This window comes from Bufo gargarizans, chromosome 4, assembly GCF_014858855.1.
Source record: "Bufo gargarizans isolate SCDJY-AF-19 chromosome 4, ASM1485885v1, whole genome shotgun sequence".
Classification (NCBI taxonomy): domain Eukaryota; kingdom Metazoa; phylum Chordata; class Amphibia; order Anura; family Bufonidae; genus Bufo; species Bufo gargarizans.
This window is the reverse complement of record NC_058083.1, coordinates 64,942,173-64,966,665: the sequence shown is the minus strand read 5'-3', so window position 1 is coordinate 64,966,665 and position 24,493 is coordinate 64,942,173. Positions and strand designations below refer to the sequence as shown.

The window sequence follows — 24,493 nt, the reverse complement described above, 5'->3', positions numbered from 1 at the left end:
CCTGATGCATCCTGAACGGACTGCCTTCCATTCAGAACGCATTAGGACAAAACTGATCAGTTCTTTTACGGTATTGAGCCCCTAGGACAGAACTCAGTGCCGGAAAACTTTGACGCAAGTGTGAAAGTACCCTAAGGGTCCATTCACACGTCCGCAATTCTGTTCCGCATTTTGCAGAACGGAATTGCAGACCTATTCATTTCTATGGGGCCGCACTATGTGCTGCCCGGAACCGGAATTGCGGATCTGCACTTCTGGGTCCGCAATTCCATTCCAGAAAAAAATAGAACATGTCCTATTCTTGCGGACAAGATTAGGCATTTTCTATTATAGTGCCGGCGATGTGTGGTTCGCAAAATGAGGAACGCACATTGCCGGTGTCCGTGTCTTGCGGATCCGCAAAACACATACGGATGTGTGAATGGACCCTAAGCTGTCACATTCACTTATTATGTGTCCGCTCCTTCCTCTACAGTAGATTAATAATAACTAGAAAAGCTACAATTTCTGGGGAAATTGTGTGGTGTTCTTGCCTCCACCAGTAGTCTGCAACTGGAGCGGGCAGAGTAACTGGGTGGAGTGGCTGGAGTAAGTGTTGTGTGGTTGGAGTGGCTGGAGTAACTGTTGTGTGGTTGGAGTGGCTGGAGTAACTGTTGTGTGGTTGGAGTGGCTGGAGTAACGGTTGTGTGGTTGGAGTGGCTGGAGTAACGGTTGTGTGGTTGGAGTGGCTGGAGTAACGGTTGTGTGGTTGGAGTGGCTGGAGTAACTGTGGAAAGGCTGGATTGAGCAGAGTAACTTTATGGAGTGGGCAGAGTAAGGCTACATGCACACGACCATATGTGTTTTGCGATCCGCAACTTGCAGATCGGCAAAAGAAAACGTTTGCCATTCCGTATGGCATACTTTTTTTTGTGCGGATCCGGTTTTTTTTTGCGGATCCATTGTAATAATGCCTATCCTTGTCCACAAACTAGAAAAAAATAGGAAATGCACAAATTTTTCCCCCCTCGCCTATGACAGCACCCATGGATAGCATCCGCCCCCTTCCTCAGGACAGGAAACAGGAAGCACAGCCTCTTCAAAAGGGAGGTACAACCCCCATCATGCCAGTTCTGTTTCCTGTCCTAAGGGACAGGGTGGATGCACAGCGGTTGAAGAGCAGAGCTGCGGGAGCCCCTTGGTTGATACCCGTGGGAGGAGGGCCTACCCGAGCGGCGTAAGTCTTCCTCGGAAGCCGCTGCTGAAGTCTGGCCCCTTTGGACTCCCTCTCGTCCGGTCACTCCCCCGTCGGGGCTGCTTCGGTGTCCCCGGCTTGGCGAACCTCTGCGGCCGTGCCGTATGTTCGGCTGCCGCTGGCGTTCGCGCGAGCGCAGCGCGCATACTTCCGGGTAGGTCAGGCCGGCGCTGACGTCATCAGTCGGCGCCGGATCTTGGCCTCCGGCTTTTGGCAGTGGGAGGAGGCGGGCCTTGGACCGGAAGGGGAGGGTGCTGGCGCGCGCCAGTGTTTTGGCCTGTAGTGAACTCCATGGATGACAGCCACTGGCAGAAAATGGAGCCCACACAGCGCGCAGAACCCACTGAAACCACCAACGAATCCTCGGTACCGGTGGGGGTAAGAGGGGCGAATGCCCTGCATTTTCCATTTATCTCAGTACCTGATGGTTGTCTTTGCTTTATGTGTTTAGACTTCTAAAGAGAGAAGGGGGTCAAGGTCCAAGGAGCGGGGCTGTGCTATTTGCAAGAGGAAGCTACCGTCCGGTTGGGGCAAACCTGCATGTCAGGCCTGCGTAGGCAAATTATTGGAGGATGAGGCCCCCTCTCTCTTATCAAGCCTAAAGAAGATTATCAAGGATGAAGTCAGAGAAACAGTTAAAGAATCCTTGAGTAATCTGCTTGAAGATCGCCCTAGTACTTCCGCCGCGGTCTCTATTCCCGCTTCGAGCGATTAGGAGCTGTTATCCGGGTTAGAGGAGGAGGGAGAACTTCCATCCTCGGATCATTCACAGGACGAGCAGCTGGCGGGGAGACCCTTGTTCCTCCCAGAGAACATTAATGCTCTAGTCGGGATTGTCAGGGCAACTATGGGGCTTGATGATCAAGCAGAACCCCAGTCTATGAGGGATTCCATGTTCGAGGGCCTAGGTCCCAGAAGATTGAAATGTTTTGATGTGCACGAGAACATAACTTCGGTTATTAAGAATGAATGGAGCAGGCCGGACAGAAAATTTTTCGTGCCTTCTGCCCTAAAAAGGAAGTATCCCTTTGAGGACAAAGCCTCTGCTGATTGGGATAGAGCCCCAAAGTTGGATGCTCCGGTAGCAAAAATCTCTAAGAGAGCAGCCCTCCCGTTTGAAGACGCGGGAACTCTAAAAGATGCTATGGACAGAAGAGCAGAGGTCTATTTAAAAAAGAACTGGTAGGCGACGGCTGGTTCTTTTAGGCCCGCTATAGCCGCCACTTCTGTGGCCAGGTCCTTAAAGGTCTGGATGAAGGAGATGGAGGAGCAGATGAAGAAAGGAGCGCCCATGGAACAACTCCTCTCGTCATTCCCAACTCTGTACAGTGCCATTGACTTCTTAGCGGATGCCTCAGTGGACTCCCTGAAGCTGTCAGCAAGAGCCGCAGCTCTTTCAAATTCCGCCCGTCGGGCGATTTGGCTAAAAGACTGGAAGGGGGATGCAGGGTCGAAGGCGAAATTATGTGCTATTCCCTGTCAGGGTGAATTTCTCTTCGGGCCCACGTTGGATGATCTGCTGGAAAAGGCCTCTGACAGAAAAAAGGGTTTCCCTTCTATTCATCAGCAGCCTCCTAAGAAGCCCTTTCGTTCTCAGTCGGCCAGATTTAACTTTAAGAGAAGAGAAACTCCCAGGCAGTCTGGTAATGCGCCCAAAAGGAGCAAAGGGTTTCTTTTTTCAGGTGGAGAGGCCTCTAAGAAGCCTCCGCAATGACGCCAGATGCCCGGTTGGAGGTCGTCTCTCCCTCTTCGCAGATCAATGGCGGAAGATCTCAAACAGCCCCTGGATCCTCTCAATCATTTCACAGGGCTATTGCCTGAACTTCCTGAGAACTCCTCCAGAAAGGTTCGTTTTGACGGACTATCGCTCCAGCCCAGAGAAGCTAGAAGCATTGCGTCTGGAAGTTGCAGATTTACTAAAGAAGAGGGTCCTGCAGGAGGTTTCAGCTCAAGAGAGGGAGAGGGGCTATTATTCGACTCTTTTTCTTGTAAAGAAGCCGAATGGCACCTTCCGAACCATAATAAATCTGAAGCTGCTCAACAAATATCTGGTGTACGAGAGGTTTCGTATGGAGACTATCAGTTCCATAATTCCGAATTTATTCCTGGGCAATCCCGGGGGTGGAATGGGCCCACTTCCACTCGAGGTCACTTCAGCTGCAGATCCTGGGAGTTTGGGACAAAGATCCCCTATCCTTGGATTCCCTCTTCTACCTTTCAACTCGTACAATAAAAGATTTAGAGTGGTGGACAGAACCTTCCAACCTTCAGAGAGGAGTCCCTTGGTCAAGGCAGGATCCCCTCTCTCTGACTACAGACGCAAGTCCCTGGGGGTGGGGAGCTCACACAGAATCTCTACTTCTGCAGGGACAGTGGGATCAGGAGATAGTTCCCAGATCTCACAACTTCAAGGAACTCCTGGCGATCCTCATGGCCTTGAAGAAATGCCTCCACCTTTTAAAAGGCAGAAACGTCTTAATCTACTCCGACAACATGACGGCAGTAGCCTATATCAATCGTCAGGGGGGGACGAGATCGCCAGATCTAATGTCTCTCACCAGGGAGATTTTCGAGATAGCAGAGGATTTCCTTCCATCGATCAGGGCGGTACACTTAAAGGGAAAGGAGAATGTGAAGGCAGACTTTCTGAGCAGGCATTGTGTTCGGCAGGGGGAATGGTCCCTACATCAACAGGTCTTCAACGACATCGTGGCTCTCTGGGGTCTCCCGGTGGTGGATCTCTTTGCCACAAGGGGAAACAGAAAAGTGAAAAGGTTCTACTCTCTATCCCCACTAGAACGGCCCACGGCAGTGGACGCTTTGGCGCAGTCATGGAGAGTAGGCCTCCTGTACGCCTTCCCTCCTATAAAGCTACTCCCAAGAGTCCTGAAGAAGATTCGGGAGGAGAAGGCCCTAGTAATTACTATAGCCCCCTTTTGGCCCAGGAGGGTCTGGTTTTCCTGGCTAAGGAGGATGTCGGTAGCAGACCCCTGGGTACTTCCCGTCTTCCCGGGACTACTAGTTCAGGGACCATTACTTCATCCACAGTTGGAGAGCCTGCACTTGACAGCCTGGCTGTTGAGAGGCAGATCCTAGAGATGAAGGGTCTTTCCGGGGAGGTGATAGACACCCTTTTATCCAGCAGAAAACCTGTTACCTCAAAAATCTATTTGAGAGTTTGGAGGGCCTTCCTTCGATTTGCAAACAGGCCAGTTAATGTCTTGGATCCCCCGGAGTTACCTCTAGTCCTGAGCTTCCTCCAGGAAGGCTGGAATAAAAAGCTGAGGCCCAGTACTTTAAAGGTCCATATCTCTGCCTTAAGTGCTCTCTTTGGGTATAAGTTAGCAGACCACCCCTGGATTAAGAGATTTGTAGTTGCAATTTCTAGACTCGCTCCCGTCCAGAAATCCAGAGTTCCCCCCTGGGATTTGAACCTAGTCCTGTCTGCCTTAACCGGAGATCCCTTTGAGCCCATTGAGGACATCTCTATTAAAATCTTGACCTTTAAATTAGTTTTCTTGCTAGCCATTACTTCCGCTAGAAGAGTGAGTGAGATTTCGGCCCTCTCTATCGAAAAACCGTATCTCAATATCTTAGAAGATAGGGTTATTCTATCTCCTGACCCTGCCTTCCTTCCAAAGGTTTCATCATCCTTTCATCGGTCTCAGGATATAGTTTTACCTTCCTTCTGTTCCTCACCCAAGAATCAGAAGGAAAGGGAATTTCATTGCCTCGATGTTAGAAGGTGTCTAATCCAATACCTTTTGGCCACTCAGGAATGGAGGTTGTCCTCTAAGCTGGTAGTTTCCTTTCAGGGACAGAAGAAGGGCTCCCCTGCTTCCTCTCAGTCCATAGCCAGGTATATAAAACAAGCCATCTATCTGGCATATTCCTCTAAAGGGGTTCCTCCTCCTGCCGGGTTTGGAGCACACTCAACAAGAGCAGTGTCTACATCCTGGGCAGAAAGAGCTTCCGCTTCTATTGACCAGATTTGCAGAGCAGCTACTTGGAGTTCTGCTCATACCTTCTTTAAGCACTATAGGCTGCAGCTTCCTTCACAGGAGGGTTTGGGATTTGGGCGTAAAGTCCTCCAAGCAGTTGTCCCACCCTAGGTTGATGTCGCCTAGATATCCATGGGTGCTGTCATAGGCGAGGGGGGAAATATAGGATTACACTTACCGGTAATCATTTTTCCTTGAGCCTATGACGGCACCCGCCTAATTCCCTCCCTTACAATAAAAATAAAATAAAAATAAAAATAAAAAATATATAATAAAAAAGAAAGAATTTTAGAATATATAGAGAGATGTATACGTGTGTTTGCACACAGAGATGAGCATTTGTTCTGTTGTGGATTTGTGGTGTAGTGTTTTTGTCTCCTTAGTTCTTGGAATAGGACTGGCATGATGGGGGTTGTACCTCCCTTTTGAAGAGGCTGTGCTTCCTGTTTCCTGTCCTGAGGAAGGGGGCGGATGCTATCCATGGGTGCTGTCATAGGCTCAAGGAAAAATGATTACCGGTAAGTGTAATCCTATATTTTTTGTGTAGAAACTGACATACTGATGCGGAATGGGTCCGCATTCTATCCGCAAATAAAACCGGAAGGACACGGAAACAAACAATGTTCGTGTGCATGTAGCCTAAGGCCTCTTGCACACGAACGCGTGCGCCCCGTGGTTGTGCTGCGGCCCGCAAAATAAGGTGGATCGCGGACCCATTAACTTTATGCAAAAAGATAGGACATGTTCTATTTTTGGGCGGAACGGAAGTGCGGGCATAACTACTGTGAGGGGGCATGTGTGAGCATTACGTCTGTGAAGAGGGCACATATCTTGTCATTATTACTGTGAGGGGGCACATATCTGGGCATAACTACTGTGAGGGGGCATGTGTGAGCATTACAACTGTGAAGAGGGCACATATCTTGGCATTATTACTGTGAGGGGGCATGTGATGTATACATGTGTGTAATGTATGTAGTGCAGTATGTGATGATCACATACTGCGCTGTCACCTTCTTCTGCAGGTCTACCTTGATGTCTGGTCTTTAGGCTTCAGTCAGATCCTCCACCGCCAAGCTTGCGCCGTGTGCCCGACACCACCAGGAGCTGGCCCCTCCTCCTTTCATCTCCCGCCGGCTTCTCCTACAGCAGGGCGCTCTATCGCTCCAGTGCCCGCCCAATCTTAACAATCAGCGGCGTAGCTAGAAATGACTGGGCCCGATAGCAAAACATTTTATGGGCCTCCCCTCCCGGATCTCCCACCCCCACATACCTATCGGACCTCCCACCCCTTACAGAGCTCCCACCCCAACATCCCCACACGTCATCCACAGATCCCCCCTCAGTGTCATCCAAAGATCCCCTGTAAGTGTCATCCACAGATCCCCCCGTAAGTGTCATCCACAGATCACCCCGTAAGTGTCATCCACAGATCCCCCCGTAAGTGTCATCCACAGATCCCCCCGTAAGTGTCCTCCACAGATCCCCCGTAAGTGTCATCCACAGATCCCCCCGTAAGTGTCCTCCACAGATCCCCCCGTAAGTGTCATCCACAGATCCCCCCGTAAGTGTCATCCACAGATCCCCCCCATAAGTGTCATCCACAGATCCACCGTAAGTGTCATCCACAGATCCCCCCGTAAGTGTCATCCACAGATCCCCGCGCAAGTGTCATCCACAGATCCCCCCGTAAGTGTCCTCCACAGATCCCCCTGTAAGTGTCATCCACAGATCCCCCCATAAGTGTCATCCACAGATCCCCCGTAAGTGTCATCCACAGATCTCCCCCTCAGTGTCATCCACAGATCCCCCGTAAGTGTCATCCACAGATCCCCCCGTAAGTGTCCTCCACAGATCCCCCCGTAAGTGTCATCCACAGATCCCCCTGTAAGTGTCATCCACAGATCCCCCCGTAAGTGTCCTCCACAGATCCCCCTGTAAGTGTCATCCACAGATCCCCCCATAAGTGTCATCCACAGATCCCCTGTAACTGTCATCCACAGATCCCCCCCTCAGTGTCATCCACAGATCCCCCCCTCAGTGTCATCCACAGATCCCTCCGTAAGTGTCATCCACAGATCCCCCCGTAAGTGTCATCCACAGATCCCCCCCTAAGTGTCATCCACAGATCCCCTGTAACTGTCATCCACAGATCCCCCCCTCAGTGTCATCCACAGATCCCCCCCTCAGTGTCATCCACAGATCTCCTCCCCACCCATAGCCGCTTCCTAGCTAATTTATTCACTGCACTTGCCTCTGTCAAATTGAAGATAAGGGTCGTAATCTCGCACAGGCGCACTGGCAGAGACCAGGAAGACGGTGCATGCGCACTTCGAGGCCTCTGCCAGTGCGCCTGTGCGAGATTACGGCGCTTCTCTTCAATTTCACAGAGGCAAGTGCAGTGAATAAATTAGCTAGGAAGCGGCGCTGGGCGGGGAGATTGCACGCAGGGCGTGCCCTGCGCTAATATAGTCCTGGTACTGCGCGGGCCGCATGACACGGCTTCGCAGGCCGCATTTGGCCCGCGGACCATAGGTTGGGCATCACTGCACTAACCAATTGATTGATCAAATGTAACCCCTTCAACCCCGGGCCTGTTTTCACCTTCCTGCCCAGGCCATTTTTTCCAAATCTGACATGTGTCACTGTATGTGGAAATAGCTTTGGAACGCTTTTACCTATCCACGCCATTCTGAGATTGTTTTCTCGTGACACTTTGTACTTCATGACAGTCATAAACTTCAGTCAATATATTTCACCTTTATTTGTGAAAAATCCAAAATTTATTAAAAAAATTGAAAAATTCCCAAATTTTCACATTATATAATAGACAGTGATAGTGATACCTCATATAATAGTTATTACTTTACATTTCCCATGTCTACTTCATGTTTGGATCATTTTGAAAATGACATTTTATTTTTTGGGGACGTTAGAAGGCTTAGAAGTTTGGAAGCGAAGCTTGACATTTTTTGGAGACGTTACAAAACCCACTTTTTCAGGACCAGTTCAGGTCTGAAGTCACTTTGTGAGGCTTCCATAATAGAAACCACCCAAAAATGACCCCATTTTAGAAAACTACACCCCTCAAGGTATACAAAACTGATTTTACAAACTTTTTTAACCCTTTAGGTGTTCCACAAGAATTAATGGAAAATGGAGATGAATTTTCAGAATTTCACTTGTTTTGGCAGATTTTACATTTTAATACATTTTTTCCAGTAGCAAAGCAAGGGTTAACAGCCAAATAAAACTCAATATTTATTACCCTGATTTCTGAGGTTTACATAAACACCCCACATGTGGTTGTAAACTGCTGTACGGGCACACGGCAGGACGCAGTAGGAAAGGAACGCCATATGGTTTTTGGAAGGCAGATTTAGATGAACTGGTTTTTAGATGCCATGTCTCATTTGAAGCCCCCCTGATGCACCCTTACAGTAGAAACTCAAAAAAGTTACCACATTTTGGAAACTACAGAAAAACGTGCCAGTTTTATTGGTACTATTTTGGGGTACATATGATTTTTAATTGCTCTATATTACATTTTTTGTGAGGCAAGGTTTTGGCACTGTTTTTATTTTTAACAACATTCATCTGAAAGGTTAGATCAGGCACTATTTTTATAGAGCAGGTTGTTACGGACGCAATGATATCAAATATGTCTACTTTCTATGATGTTTGTTTCAGTTTTACATAATAAAGCATTTTTGAAAACAAAAATTAGGTTTTTGTATCTCCATTTTCTGAACGCCCTATTTTTTTTTTTTTTATGCTGATCGTCTTATGCAGGGACTCGTTTTTATTAGTACCATTTTTGGGTACATATGATTTTTTGATCATTCATTATTACACTTTATGGGGCAAGTTGACCATAAATTGGTTGTTTTGCCTCAGTTTTTTTTTTTTTACAGCGTTTACCTGAGGGATTAGGTCATGTGACTTTTTTATAGAGCAGATCGAACGGACATGGCGATACCTAATATGTCTACTTTTTTATTTTTTTCACTTTAGCATAATAATAAAAGTTTAGAAACAAAAAAATTATGTTTTAGTGTCTCCATGTTCTGAGAGCTATATATTTTTTTTCTTGAGTCTTGAGAGAGATTTGGAAAGCGCCTGACTGTATAGGGAGGGTGCTTAGGGACTGATGGTCCTCCCCCTTCCCCCCTTTTCCCCTTAGGGGCATTTAGGAATCTGGCCCCGTCTCAGTAATGGTTAAGTAGGTTGCAGATTAGGGTCATTAAGGGTTAATTCACGGGGGATCCTCCTTAGACAGGATGGGGGCGGTGCAGGAATCCTGAAGGTCACATAGACCTCTCTGTCCTGGTCACTTCCTCTTGCAAGTGGAAGCAGATTGGTATGTACATACCCCTTTGCTCTGTCCACACCAGGAGTCCACAGGTGGTTCTCCCTGGTGAGTTACATGAGGAGGGGAGGGTTAGCTCTACCCTGCCGTCCTCCTCCCCTGTGCCTGCTTCTGGGGCTTTGTGGAGCTGCTGCTGCGGTATGCATGCAGCTCCAGCGCTTCAGCGAAGGTCCAGCGGTCTGCTCGTCGTTCCCCCCTCCCCCCCGACTCTTATTATCCCCCTGCTTCCCGCGTTTCTTTCGACCCATCCTGTGATGTCTGTGGTGCTGCGCTGTGTCTCCGCCCTCCCCCCCTTCCCAGCTTCTGCTCCATGGCATTAGGGCTATGCATGTCGGGCGGGATTGTTGGTCTCCCCGGCGATATAGGGCAATATGGGGTCCTCACCCCTCCCCCTGCTGCTTTGGACGGCCTCCTTTGGCTCCCATGGCGCAAGCTAGGTCGCTTTGCCAAACCCCGCCCCCTTCCCCTGCAGCGTTTACCGGGTCCCGTGCCGGGCACCGCTGGACAGGCGAGTTTTTATATGTGGTGCTTGTTTTAGCTCCCCCCCCAGTCTCCTGTCCAGTATTATAGATTAACCCCGTGCTTGCCATGTCCGATTGTGGTGCACCTGTGCCTATGGCTTCTCAGGGGTATTCCTACTGCCCAGCTTTGCGAGCAGAGCCCCTTCTGTACAATGAGACTCTCTAGGTCTTATTTGCAGTCCATTATGGCGACACCCCCCCCCCTCCTTCCTCCCCTTCACGCAGGCATAGGTGTGTTTTTTTCTTCCCTTAGGTTGCCTGGAGGCATGGCCGTAATGGATCCCACATGCGCCAGTCCCGTCGCCGTTCCTGGGTTTCAGGGAAAAATGGGCGCTCCAGATCCTCAGGTGGCGCTTACCATCGTCTTTGGGACGGATGTCAGGCGCATCGGAGGAGTCTGGCTATACAATCACCGTATCTAGGCTGTTGCCTGACTGTCACTCCAGGGCTCGGCCTGGTCGCTGCAGCCCGTACCCGCTCCTTTGGAGTTTCCGTCCCTCTCTGTGACTGATGAGTACTGCGGGGAGGGTGGTTCTTGTGCAGATTTAGAATCACTGGTAGAGACGGTGTCCCTGCATAAAAAAAAAAAAAAAAAAAAAAAAAAAAAAAAAAAACCATTCTCGATGGTCGCTCAGTGGGTTTACAGAGCCTGTAGGTTATCCGCGCATATTTTTCCTGGAGATTGGGAAACTCAGGTGCAGCCCTGAGCAACAGGATATCATTAGCATACATGGAGGTTTTCTCTGTTTGTACGTTAATAAAAAAAAAAAAAAAGGAAATTAATAACCAAATTCATATATTATAGGCATTAAAATATACAAATGAATAACAAGGGGTATATAAAAAATAAATAAAAAATCATTAAAATAAAACGTGATTAAATAGAATGAAATGATACTAATAATAAATGATTTAACAATGTAATTTTCTGGGTATAAAAAAAAAAATTGGTATATATTTATTACAATAAATGTAAAAAAAAAAAAAATACATATATACAAACCGGATTCCAAAAAAGTTGGGACACTATACAAATCGTGAATAAATACTGGATGCAATGATGTGGAGGTGCCAACTTCTAATATTTTATTCAGAATAGAACATAAATCACGGAACAAAAGTTTAAACTGAGAAAATGTACCATTTTAAGGGAAAAATATGTTGAATCAGAATTTCATGGTGTCAACAAATCCCCAAAAAGTTGGGACAAGGCCATTTTCACCCCTGTGTGGCATCTCCGCTTCTTCTTACAACACTCAACAGACGTCTGGGGACCGAGGAGACCAGTTTCTCCAGTTTAGAAATAGGACTGCTCTCCCATTCTTGTCTAATACAGGCCTCTAAGGCCTCTTTCACACGGGCGTCATGTTTTTTGCCCGGATAAGAGCCAGGTGCGTTGCTGGAAAATGCATGATTTTTCCGCGCGAGTGCAAAACATTGTCATGCGTTTTGCACTCGCGTGAGAAAAATCGCGCATGTTTGGTACCCAGACCCGAACTTCTTCACAGAAGTTCGGGCTTGGGATTGATGTTCTGAAGATTGTATTATTTTCCCTTATAACATGGTTATAAGGGAAAATAATAGCATTCTGAATACAGAATGCTTAGTATAATAGTGCTGGAAGGGTTAAAAATAATAAAAAAGTTAACTCACCTTCTCCTCTTGTTAGCGTAGATCCCGGTCTGTTCTTTAGCTGTGGACTGAATGACCTGTGGTGACGTCAGATCACATGCTCCAATCACATGGTCCATCACCGTGGTGATGGAGCATGTGATCTGACGTCATCAAAGGTCCTTTAGCCCACAGCTAAAGAACAGACCGGGATCTACGCTAACAAGAGGAGAAGGTGAGTTAACTTTTTTATTATTTTTAACCCTTCCAGCACTATTATACTCTGCATTCTGTATTCAGAATGCTATTATTTTCCCTTATAACCATGTTATAAGGGAAAATAATACAGTGAATAGACTGTCACCTAGAACCCATGCGTGAAAATCGCACCGCATCCGCACTTGCTTGCGGATGCATGCGATTTTCACGCAACCCCATTCATTTCTATAGGGCCTGCGTTACGTGAAAAACGCACAAAGAGGAGCATGCTGCGATTTTCACGCAACGCACAAGTGATGCGTGAAAATCACCGCTCGTGTGCACAGCCCCATAGAAATGAATGGGTCAGGATTCAGTGCGGGTGCAGTGCGTTCACCGCACGCATCGCACCCGCACGGAAAACTCGCCCGTGTGAAAGGGGCCTAACTGTTCAATCGTCTTGGGCCTTCTTTGTTGCACCTTCCTCTTTATGACGCGCCAAATGTTCTCTATAGGTGAAAGATCTGGACTGCAGACCGGCCATTTCAGTACCCAGATCCTTCTCCTACGCAGCCATGATGTTGTGATTGATGCAGAATGTGGTCTGGCATTATCTTGTTGAAAAATGCAGGGTCTTCCCTGAAAGAGATGACGTCTGGATGGGAGCAGATGTTGTTCTAGAACCTGAATATATTTTTCTGCATTGATGGTGCCTTTCCAGACATGCAAGCTGCCCATGCCACACGCAATCATGCAACCCCATACCATCAGAGATGCAGGCTTCTGAACTGAGCGTTGATAACAACTTGGGTTGTCCTTGTCCTCTTTGGTCCGGATGACATGGCGTCCCAGATTTCCAAAAAGAACTTCGGATCGTGACTCGTCTGACCACAGAACAGTCTTCCATTTTGCCACACTCCATTGTAAATGACCCCTGGCCCAGTGAAAACGCCTGAGCTTGTGGATCTTGCTTAGAAATGGCTTCTTCTTTGCACTGTAGAGTTTCAGCTGGCAGCGGCGGATGGCACGGTGGATTGTGTTCACTGACAATGGTTTCTGGAAGTATTCCTGAGCCCATTCTGGGATTTCCTTTACAGTAGCATTCCTGTTTGTGGTGCAGTGTCGTTTAAGGGCCCGGAGATCACGGGCATCCAGTATGGTTTTACGGCCTTGACCCTTACGCACAGAGATTGTTCCAGATTCTCGGAATCTTCGGATGATGTTCTGCACAGTTGATGATGATAGATGCAAAGTCTTTGCAATGTTTCGCTGGGTAACACCTTTCTGATATTGCTCCACTATCTTTCTGCGCAGCATTGTGGGAATTGGTGATCCTCTACCCATCTTGGCTTCTGAGAGACACGGCCACTCTGAGAAGCTCTTTTTATACCCAATCATGTTGCCAATTGACCTAATTAGTGTTAATTGGTCTTCCAGCTCTTCGTTATGCTCAAATTTACTTTTTCCAGCCTCTTATTGCTACTTGTCCCAACTTTTTGGGGATTTGTTGACACCGTGAAAATTTGAATCAACGTATTTTTCCTTTAAAATGATACATTTACTCGGATTAAACGTTTGATCTGTCATCTACGTTCTATTACAAATAAAATATTGACATTTGCAATCTCCACATCATTGCATTCAGTTTTTATTCACAATTTGTTTAGTGTCCCAACTTTTTTGGAATCCGGTTTGTAAATAAATAAACAGGTTTGATCTATATATAAATGTATTATGTATGTTGGTGTTCTCCGGCATGAGGAGCCGCGCTTCTATCTTGTGTCTTGTTTATCGGCTGGCCTTTTTTGCGGATGTTTTTCAGGATAGATCAGTCCAGCCGGGTGTTCTCCCAATTTCCCTTTCAGCGTGGAGTGTAGTAGTTAATAAAAAATAAAAAAATACTACTGCCTGTTATGCTCCTATCTGCGGGCACTAGGCCGTGTGTAAAAAAAAAAAAAAAAAAAAAAGTGTTTTATTTGGGCTTTCAACAATGACATATAGGACATGGTTAGTACACATATACAGAGGCGCAGTAGTAGTAATCCCTCTAGCATTCAGCTCTATAGCCCGTGGCTATGGACCTTCCTTTAATGTAAATGGTTGTGAGTTCATATCATCACAGCCGCAATTACGGTTTTCTCTTTCTGCAGTCTACGGTACTGGTCCACCGGCCCAAGGTTCCGTTGATATGGTTGATAACTGGGCGCTTCTGCTGAGCTTCTAACATGTCTGTGCAGGCGGGCAGCTTGGTGGTGATGCACTTGCCTCATGTCCAGTGTTACAGGAGTTACAGTGCGGTGGGATCCAGTAAGGTCGAATCCGAGGGGGATGTACACGATGTTAGCAGTACAAGAGACTTTCTTCTAGTCCAGCTGGGTTGGTTGCCGTGAGGGCGGTATTAGTTTACTGGTGCCCCATGGTTTGTACGACACAGGGTGCCCCTTGTTGAGTGGATATGGTGGAATCAGTAGTCGCAGGTAGAACTTAATGGTCAGCCAGAAGCGGATAATCAGGTCCGTTCGTAGACATCGCTCAGGGTGGAGCCTTGATACAACACCATTCATGGAGTTACACAGTTAAACTGCAGCCTTTCATTCCCCGTTCAGATCTAGGTTTTGATGCGGGTCAGACCCACTGACGGGTCCTCTTGACAGGACTTCACAGGTCGGCATGGTGACCCTCCAAGCATTATTTTGTATGTATCATTCCATTGTATGGTAGGCGATACCGGTATAGTTGGGGAGTATTTAGTTTGGATAGTCATGTCCCGTCTCCTTCAGCCTTCTGTTCTGGCTGATTGATATTTTCTCCAAGGTGTTTGTCTCTTCATTCAAGGCCACAATGTGCAGGGGGTTGTTATTCCAGAATTTTTGTATGGGGTAATAGTACTCGGGATTGGGGTCCGTCTATACATGTCAATCCAGTTAATATAAAGGGGTGGGTACCCCCCTCCGCCTGATTTCGGTCCAGCTGGTCAGTTCGTTTGTTATTCTGTAATGACTTCACGCATGGTGGGGCTCCGATTGTTTTTCCCTTTAGGTTGGTTTCCCCCAGGCGGTCTGACAATTTGTGGGTGATTTGGGCCAGCGCTCGGGGCGACCCGGGGGGTGTGGATCCGGACTGGTTTGTTCGGGTACGGTATGATAAAATATATCTGGTTGCATTTACTATCTATGCTAGCCTGAATAGGCAAAACCCTGTTCTCTATATGGAGCTTTGAGGATACAATTCTGATTACTCCTACTGGGACACAGCTTTTATCATCTCCACTGGGACTCACCCATATGATATGAGCTTATTACACTGGGACTTTAATTGTGAGAAACATTTATGTCTCCATAAAAATCGAGTATTTATCGATTAAGGATATTGTTTTTGTTAGTTGCTTTTTAACTTTATGCATGTGTTTTACCTTCTCCGGAGCAAGGGGTGGCTCTCTTCGTCCAGAGCACCTAGCGTGATCACTCACAGTGAGCCATCCGTTTACTCTTTCCAAGTGCACTATGGTTTGACAATTTACCTTGGTCTTTTAAATATGAAAAAAAATTAAATAAAAATATAACTAAAAAATATAACTATTCTGTGTCTAGTTGTGCGATCCTCTTTTGCGTGTTGTGGCTCGGGCTAATTGTTTTTTCTTTCAGATTTGTGGCGTTTAGCGGTTCGATGGCTGGCTTTCGTATATCTTCTGTGCGGTGCGGAGAGAGGAACAGAGGCTGGTGGGCGCTCTTTGGTTTTTTCGAGAGGTGGAAGTCTTTTGGACTGGGATCCTGGAATTTAAGTGGTCATAACTTCGTCCGGAGGTGGTTGGTATAGAGTTCCGCCGGAGGCGCGGTCATGCTGGTGACCCGCGCTGTGGTAATTATTATTATTATTATTATTATTTATTATTTAAGCGCCATTCATTCCATAGCGCTGTACATATGATAAGGGGTGCACATACATAATACAGACAATTGCACTAATCATAAACAAAATGAGTTACAAACTGGTACAGAAGGAGAGAGGGCCCTGCCCGTGTGGGCTTACAATCTACATGGTATGGGAGAAGGACACAGTAGGTGCGGGTTAAGTTGGTCATGGCGGTATAGAGGCAGCAGGGTCACTGTAGGCTTGTCTGAAGAGGTGGGTTTTCAGGTTTCTTTTGAAGGATTCCACTGTAGGTGAGAGTCTGATATGTTGGGGTAGCGAGTTCCAGAGTATGGGGGATGCACGGGAGAAATCCTGGAGTCGATTGTGGGAAGAGGCAATAAGAGGAGAGGAGAGAAGGAGGTCTTGTGAGGATCGGAGAGTGCGTGTGGGGGTGTATCGGGAAATTAGCTCAGAGATGTAGGGAGGGGACAGGTTATGGACGGCCTTGTATGTATTTGTAAGTACTTTGAAGTGAATTCGTTGGGCAATGGGGAGCCAGTGAAGGGATTGGCAAAGGGGAGAGGCAGAGGAATAATAGGGTGAGAGGTGGATTAGTCGGGCAGCAGAGTTGAGGATAGATTGGAGGGGTGCGAGAGTGCTAGATGGAAGGCCACAGAGGAGAATGTTGCAGTAGTCTAGGCGGGAGATAATGAGGGCATGTACAAGTATTTTCGCAGATTCAAAGTTAAGGAAAGCGCGGATGCGGGAGATGTTTTTGAGTTGGAGACGGCAGGTGGTGGAAAGGGCTTGGATGTGCGGTCGGAAGGAAAGGGCAGAATCCAAGATCACTCCAAGGCAGCGGGCTTTGTTGACTGGGGATAATGTGCAGCCATTGATCGTGATAGATAGGTCTGTAGGGGGGGTTGAACAAGATGGGGGAAAGATTATGAATTCTGTCTTATCCATGTTAAGTTTAAGAAAGCGAGAGGCGAAGAAGGATGATATAGAAGATAGACATTGTGGGATTCTAGATAGTAAGGTGGTGATGTCTGGACCAGAGAGGTAGATTTGTGTGTCATCAGCGTAGGAGTGATACTGAAAGCCATAGGACTCTATGAGCTGTCCCAGGCCAAAAGTGTAGATAGAGAAGAGCAGGGGTCCTAGGACAGAGCCTTGCGGGACACCAACAGAGAGGGAATGAGACGAGGAGGTGGTGCAGGAGTGGGAGTGGTAATGCCCCTTTGTCTATTCCAGAGCTCTGGACCTCATGTGTCCTGACATATGATTATCCCTTTCTTTTTCAGGAAGTTGGTGGTTATCTCCCGGGTGGGTTGTTCTGGGCCATATATGGAAGGCGTTATGAATATAATACAGGTAGAGATCAAGGGGCGGTAGTTTGGCACTGTTAACGGGAGGATGCAGCTATATAGGGTAGTGGTTACAGTCCTCTGGATCAACGACCCCTCTCTAGTAGCTATAGCCTGTAATATTATTACACTCCAGAAATACATCCAGGCCCCTCCTGAATCCCTTTATTGTACTCACCATCACCACCTCCTCAGGCAGAGAGCTCCATAGTCTCACTGCTCTTACCATAAAGAATCCTCTTCTGTGTTGTGAAAATACATTCTTACCTCTAGACACAGAGGATGTCCCCTCGTCACAGTCCTGGGAATGAATAGATGATGGGAGTGATCTCTGTACTGACCTCTGATATATTTATACATAGTAATTAGATCTCCCCTCAGTAATCTTTTTCTACAGTGAATAACCCTTATTTTGCCAATCTTCCAGGGTACTGTAGTTGCCCCATTCCAGTCATTACTTTAGTTGCCCTCCTCTGGACCCTCTCCAGCTCTGCTATGTCTGCCTTGTTTACAGGAGCCCAGAACTGTACACAGTCCTTCATGTGTGGTCTGACTAGTGATTTGAAAAGTGGTTGGACTATGCTCTCATCACAGGCCTTATTGGCCTTGGTTTTTAATAGGACCTGATGGTGTCATCTTCTTGGGTGTTAATTTGGACAATTCCTTTTCTGGCCTGTATGAGAGCTAAAACAGACTCGGTTCTGCTGGGTGGTGGTCGGAGCCCCGTTGGGAGAACGGGCCTCCTCCGTGGCGGCATTTGAGTACAGCGGAGATATGGTGGTAGCAGATGGGAGTCCAGCGGTTGGCAGACAGCTCTGATGATTACGGTTTAACTTGCCCGCTGGGAGTCCAGCCTTTGGCATACCGCTCCGATATTATGGTTTAATAAGGTTTGCCGCTTTAATAAAGAAGCTGTGGCCGATCACCACCCAGCAATAAAGTGATACAGTTGTCGGTGTCTTTTGTTATGGGTCAAGGTTGGGTAAAGGGGCCAAGGGTGAGTTAAAGGTGGTACCCCCTCCCCTGTTTACCTGGATACCAGCAGTCATCTTAGGTGGGGGCTCATTTTTTGCGGGATGAGGTGACGATTTTATTGATACCATTTTGTGGGACATACGCCTTTCTGATCGCTTGGTGTTGCACGTTTTGTGATGTAAGGTGACAAAAATGTATTTTTTTTTTACACCGTTTTTATATATTTTTTTAATGGTGTTTATTGGACAGGGTGGATCATGTGATATATTTATACAGCCGGTCATTACGGACACGGCGATACCTAATTTATGTTTTTTTTTCTCAGTTTTTTATTATAAAATAAAGAGAAAGGGGCTTTTTTTTTTCTTTATTAATTGTATTACTTTATTATTTTATTAAAAACACATTTTATTTTACATTTTTTTCTTTACTTTATTTATGACATTCCACTTTTGGGGGTCTGATCCCCTCTGCAATGCATTACAATACATCTGTATTGTAATCCATTGCCTGCTAGTGTATTACACTGAGTCATACACTAACAGGTTGCCTAGGAGACTGGCCTGAGGCTGGACAGGTTGCCTAGGAGATGGGCCTGAGGCTGGACAGGTTGCCTGGGAGATGGGCCTGAGGGTGGACAGGTTGCCTAGGAGATGGGCCTGAGGCTGGATCTCCTCGGCTCCCGTAGAAGGCAGGTCCCGATGCCGTGTAAGGCATTGGGCAGCCTCTGCACGGATCGGGCTGCCTTGTCACGCATCGGGTCCCCGCCACAGCAGCGCGTGGACTCGATGCGCTCCCTCACCCGACACAAACCCCTTCTATGCGTTCAGCTGCTTTTACAGCGATGCCAGTGGATACAGCAGGGGCCCGGCTACCAGGGACTGCAGGGCCCCTGCAGTGATCGGATGAGCAGTGCTCCGGTGCCCGCCCGATCACCATGACGTACTATTACATCAAATTGCGGGAACGCAGTGGTTTCCATGACGTAATAGTATGTCATGTGTCGGGAAGGGGTTAAGAGCAGGATATCCATATATGTGTAAGGCTACTCTCACACTTGCGGTAGCAGGGTCCGGCAGGCTATTCCAGTGGGGGAACAGCCTGCCAGATCCGTGCTTTCGCTAGCCCACCGCACCGCCGGAGGGCCGGTCTGCCCCTTCACTATAATGGGGGAGGGCCGGTGGTCTGGCCGCAGCATGGCAAACATGCCGAGAGGCGGCCGGACAAAAACGACAGCGGACTAACAGCAGCATGGTGGGATAGTGTTAGTACGTATGCGGCAGCCTGTTCCCCCACCAGAACATCCTGCCGAACCCCGCTACTGCAGGTGTAAGAGTAGCCTAGATCCTGCCACATGGATGTCTGTGCATGTTGCTGTGAGTGTCCGCCATCATACTTCATCTGTAATATTTCTGTTATCACTGTAAGGGCTCATGAACACGACCACTGGACGTTTTCCAGTCCGCAAATTGCTGGTCCGCAAAACATGGATACCGGGTGTGCGCATTCCACATTATGCAGAACAGAACGGCCGTCCTCTAACAGAACCGTCCTGTCCTTGTCTGTAATGCCGACAATCATAGGACATGTTCTATCATTGTGCAGAACGGCCATGCGGACATACAGACACGGAATGCACATGGAGTCATTTCCGTTTTTTGCGGCCCCATTGAAGTGAATGGTTTTGCATATAGGCCACAAAAACAGGAACGGTACGAACACGGAAAAAAATAAGTTTGTGTGCAGGAGCCCTAAGGTGGGCCCCCAGAATCAGTTACACACGTGGGCCCTAGGTACCCCAGACACTGAGTATACCCTTCAACACGTTATTTATCCTACACATTCTGAAAACAGAAATAAAAAGTAATAAATAAAATCTCAGTCTGCACAACCGTCCTCAACAAGCCTCATACAGCGCCGACTCCTCCTGTGGAAACATCTCACATTCTACCAAACTCCAGAACTGCCCCCTCACAGTAGTCTGGTCACATGGGTGTGACATCATCACAGTTTCTTCACCAGGACTTCTTCCCATTGCTAAACTCCGCCCTCTCCTGCACTGATCACATGATGGTGACATCATCACAGGTCCTTCTCTACCACTTCTCTCCACTGCTGAGCTCCGCCCCTTGCACTGATCACATGACGGTGACATCATCCCAGGTCCTTCAGCTCTTGCAGTGCAGCAGATACAGAGCAGGTCCTGGTCGGTAGTCACTGCTGTGGTGTCTGGAGCCTCTTCTTCTCTCTGGTATCAGCCATTTCTCCAGAATCCCCCTTTATCCCCGGTGCTGGGGGCTCTGAGAAGTGGGGTCTCTCCAGGAGCAGTAAGTGCGGTTCTGGATCTCACTAATGCTCTTGTCCCTGGAGGATTTCCAGCCTCTCCTCATAAAGGCGCCTGCAGTACTAGAAGCCTCCAGCTCCTCCAGTTCTCTCCTCTTCTCCTGAATGACCACCAAGGATGGACAGGAAGAAGATCAGCAGAAGAATATTAGACCTCACCTTGGAGATCATCTTCCTGCTGAGCGGAGAGGTAAACTTTTCTAGATTTCTCTCCTCTTTATTGTATTCTGTAACAAGTCAGACATCGGGAAGGAGAATCCATCATAGGAAGTGATAGGAAGAGTCCAGGGTCCTGGAGAACGGCCTCCAGACCTTCCAAGTGATGGAGAACCTGAAGATCAGCCACCAGTATGGTCAGTGATGGATCATGGAGACCAATAGTCATGTTGTAGGAGCCATGAGAAGGTAAGTAGGCACGTTGTACCCAGGAGGAGAGGAAGCAGAGGAGGAGATGGTCGGAGTGTGGCCTGGAGGGGGGATTTCTACCACTAGTCTGACATCTAGATGATACTGGACTATAACAAGGAGGCCTCCACTATGTCTAGAGGAAAGAAGGTTTCTCCACCAACATAGAAGAGGAGTCTTTACTGTAAGAGCAGTGAGACTATGGAGCTCTCTGCCAGAGGAAGGAGTCATGGGGGATTCTCTAGAAGAGTCCAGAAGGGGCCTGGGGGTCTGGAGGGTAATAATATTCCAGCTTCTAGTGACTAGATTACTGGAGATGGGGCCATGACCCAGGGAGGGATTCTGAGTGTAGATCTGGAGTCAGGAAGGAATTTCTTTCCCTAAGTGTCTCTCTCCATCCACAGGATTACATCATAGTGAAGAAGACATCGGGGGGGACTCCCATCATCCATGAGTCAGGAGGGTGGAGCAGGACCCCCATCACTGAGCCTCCCCCCCTGATACATGAGCAGAAGATCCTAGAACTCACCCACAAGATGATGGAGCTACTGACTGGAGAGGTGACACTGCTGGGAATGCTGGGAAATTCTCCAATAACAGCAGGGTCTGGGTGATGATGGTGTCATTGTGTTGTCAGGTTCCTGTAAGGTGTCAGGATGTGGCGGTCTATTTCTCCATGGAGGAGTGGGAGTACGTGGAAGGACACCAGGATCTGTACAAGGAGGCCATGATGGAGGCTCCCCGGCCTCTGACATCACCAGGTAAGAAGAGATGAGGTGAGAAGAGGCCGTGTTAGAGCCTCAGTCCGGTCATGTGCAGTGTGTACACGTGTGTAATGACATGTAATGTAGGAGCTCCACATGTTATTCTCCGGTCACATCACATTAGAGCCTACATTTCCCATATACATCACATTTCTCCATAGGCTCCATCCCCCTGACAGATATAGTGTCCTCTTGGCCTCCATCGGCCGGTACAGTAGATGACATTAGTCTATACAAAGGATCCTGCAGGAAAACCTGCGCCGTGCTGTATACATGGGGCTTATGGGTGACGTCTGCCCCTGTGTGACTATATAGAATGATAGGACTGTACAGGGGAGACGTCACCTCCTTCTATCAGAGATCTACGTTAGGAAGCCCTCCTGATATCTACCTCTGATGGAAGGCTCAGACGTGGTGTGAACACATCCTTATTCCAGTAGTTCTCCTCCCTTCATGTCTGGGATCCTCTAGTCACTCCACAAGCAGAGAAGACACAAGGTGCTATGTGTGACCGGAGGAGAAGGTTGGATCACCGGGCTCTTCTCTCTCCTCCTCCAGTCTGTGGTCCTGTCAGAGCGGACATGTGTCTTCTAGCAGTAGATGTACGGCCCGGAGTGTTCTAGCTGCGGAGGCTCCACAATATGTCATGGGCTCCGCTTTCTCTTACTCTGAGGATCTGCTCCAGGATACATAGGAGTGGGGGGACATGGGGGGTGCAGATGAATCGGGCAGCCTGAGGAGGTGACAGACGTCCCTGGTCAGTGGCCGATGCCTGAGCTCCATGCACACGTTCCTCGCTTTACTGTACTGCTACATTAGGGTGTGTTCACACATGGCAGGTTTGTTGTAGAGGTTTCCGCTCCTGAAATCCGTCCCATATTCAATTGCAAGAAAAAGTATGTGAACCCTTGGATTTAATAACTGGTTGAACCTCCTTTGGCAGCAATAACTTCAACCAAACGTTTCCTGTAGTTGCAGATCAGACGTGCACAACGGTCATGAGTAATTCTTGACCATTCCTCTTTACAGACCTGTTTCAGTTCAGCAATATCCTTGGGATGTCTGGTGTGAATCGCTTTCTTGAGGTCATGCCACAGCATCTTAATCGGGTTGAGGTCAGGACTCTGCCTGGGCCACTCCAGAAGGTGTATTTTCTCCTGTTTAAGCCGTTCTGTTGTTGATTTACTTCTATGCTTTGGGTCGTTGTCCTGTTGCAACACCCATCTTCTGTTGACCTTCAGCTGGTGGACAGATGGCCTGAAGTTCTCCTGCAAAATGTCTTGATAAACTTGGAAATTCATTTTTCCTTCGATGATAGCAATCTGTCCAGGCCCTGACGCAGCAAAGCAGCCCCAAACCATGAAGCCCCCACCACCATACTTCACAGTTGGGATGAGGTTTTGATGTTGGTGTGCTGTGCCTCTTTATCTCCACACATAGTGTTGTGTGTCTCTTCCAAACAACTCAACTTTGGTTTCATCTGTCCACAGAATATTTTGCCAGTACTGCTGTGGAACATCCAGGTGCTCTTGTGCAAACTGTAAACGTGCAGCAATGTTTTTTCCCTTTCGCCCATGACAGCACCCTTGAGAGACCGCCTCCATCCAGGACAAGAAACAGGAACTTTCGTGGAGAGCTCATAAGGAGGAGCATGGCCCCGAGACCACCAGTTCCTGTTTCCTGTCCTAGACAGAAGACGGTTCGTGGAGAAGAGGAGAAAAGCTAGGCTGCAGGGCCCCGGAAGAATTTATCTAAGTGGGGTTACCTGTTCCGGCATAAGTCTCCTCTAGGAGCCGCCGGCCGGAGTCTGGTGTCTGCTGCTGGGGTCTGGCTTACGCTGCGCTGGCCGCCACTCTGCAGTCCCGGGCTCACCGAGAGGTGCGTTCGGCACGCCGGTCCTTCCTGACAGTGTTCAGGTGGGGGCGGGGCCTCCTTCTCACCTCGCGCAGGGGGAACCAAAATCTCGCGATCCCAGCGAGGTAGAGACTTCCGGTTTTTTGGAACGCACGTAGCGTGCGTTCCGGAAGTAGGAAGTGCCTTCTCCTACTTAGGCCGCAGAGGGTTTCCAGCAGGACCCGACCGAGGAGATTGGACCCACAGGCGCACGGTCAGCAGCAGCCCAGCCAGCCAGCCAGCCAGCCTTATAGGAAGCCAGATTTCCTTTGGATCCGGGGAGTCACTCTATCCCACAGCAGTATGGAGGAGGAGAGTGCCCAACGCGCCGATCAACAGGAGGGTCATGAGAGCAGACCGGTACTCCTGGTGGGGTAAGGGGGATCATTCCCCACCATTTATTTCCTTTTTAGTTAGGCTAAATCTCCTTTCCCTCTTTTTTCTTCCTGCATTTAGACTACAAAAGAGGGCCCTAGAAAGGCAATTTCAAAGACCAGAGGGAAGGAGTGTGCCGTCTGTAAAAAGAAACTGGCCCCCTCTTGGTTGAAAAAACTATGTCAATGTTGTATTGAGAAACTAGTGGAGGAGGAGTCCCCATCCCTTCTGCAGAGTATTAGGGAGATGGTGAAGACTGAGGTCTTGGATTCCCTGAAAGATTTCAAAAAGAGCTTTCCCTCTGTAGCCTCTACCTCCCTGGGAACCAGATCAAGCACGGCTAATAAATCTGACTCGGATCCTTTAGAGGATAGTGATACAGGAGAAATCCTAGATAGCCCAGACTCGTCCCAGGATGAAGAATCCACGGGCAGGCCACTTTTTTCCCCGGATGATACGGAAGCTTTACTAAAAGCAGTTCGTGCGACTATGAAAGTAGACGAACCCAAAGGCCCAAGATCCGTTCAGAAGGAATGGAAAAGACCCGATAAAAAAAATTTTGTTCCAAAAAATGTGAAAAGGAAA

At 48.1% G+C, this 24,493-nt stretch overlaps 2 protein-coding genes across 3 annotated transcripts in view; one reads left to right on the top strand and one right to left on the bottom strand.

The window, feature by feature from the left end:
- Positions 1-24,493, bottom strand: part of LOC122933829 (gastrula zinc finger protein XlCGF26.1-like) — a 700,524-nt gene that overhangs the window by 184,724 nt on the left and 491,307 nt on the right. The gene's annotated exons all lie outside the window — the stretch shown is intronic.
- LOC122933881 overlaps positions 21,417-24,493 on the top strand; it is a 59,275-nt gene continuing 56,198 nt past the window's right edge. The window contains exons 1-2 of the mRNA XM_044288980.1: positions 21,417-21,436; positions 21,514-21,637. Coding sequence (XP_044144915.1) covers positions 21,553-21,637 — 85 coding nt within the window. The 5' untranslated portion in view covers positions 21,417-21,436; positions 21,514-21,552. The remainder of the gene's footprint in view (positions 21,437-21,513; positions 21,638-24,493) is intronic.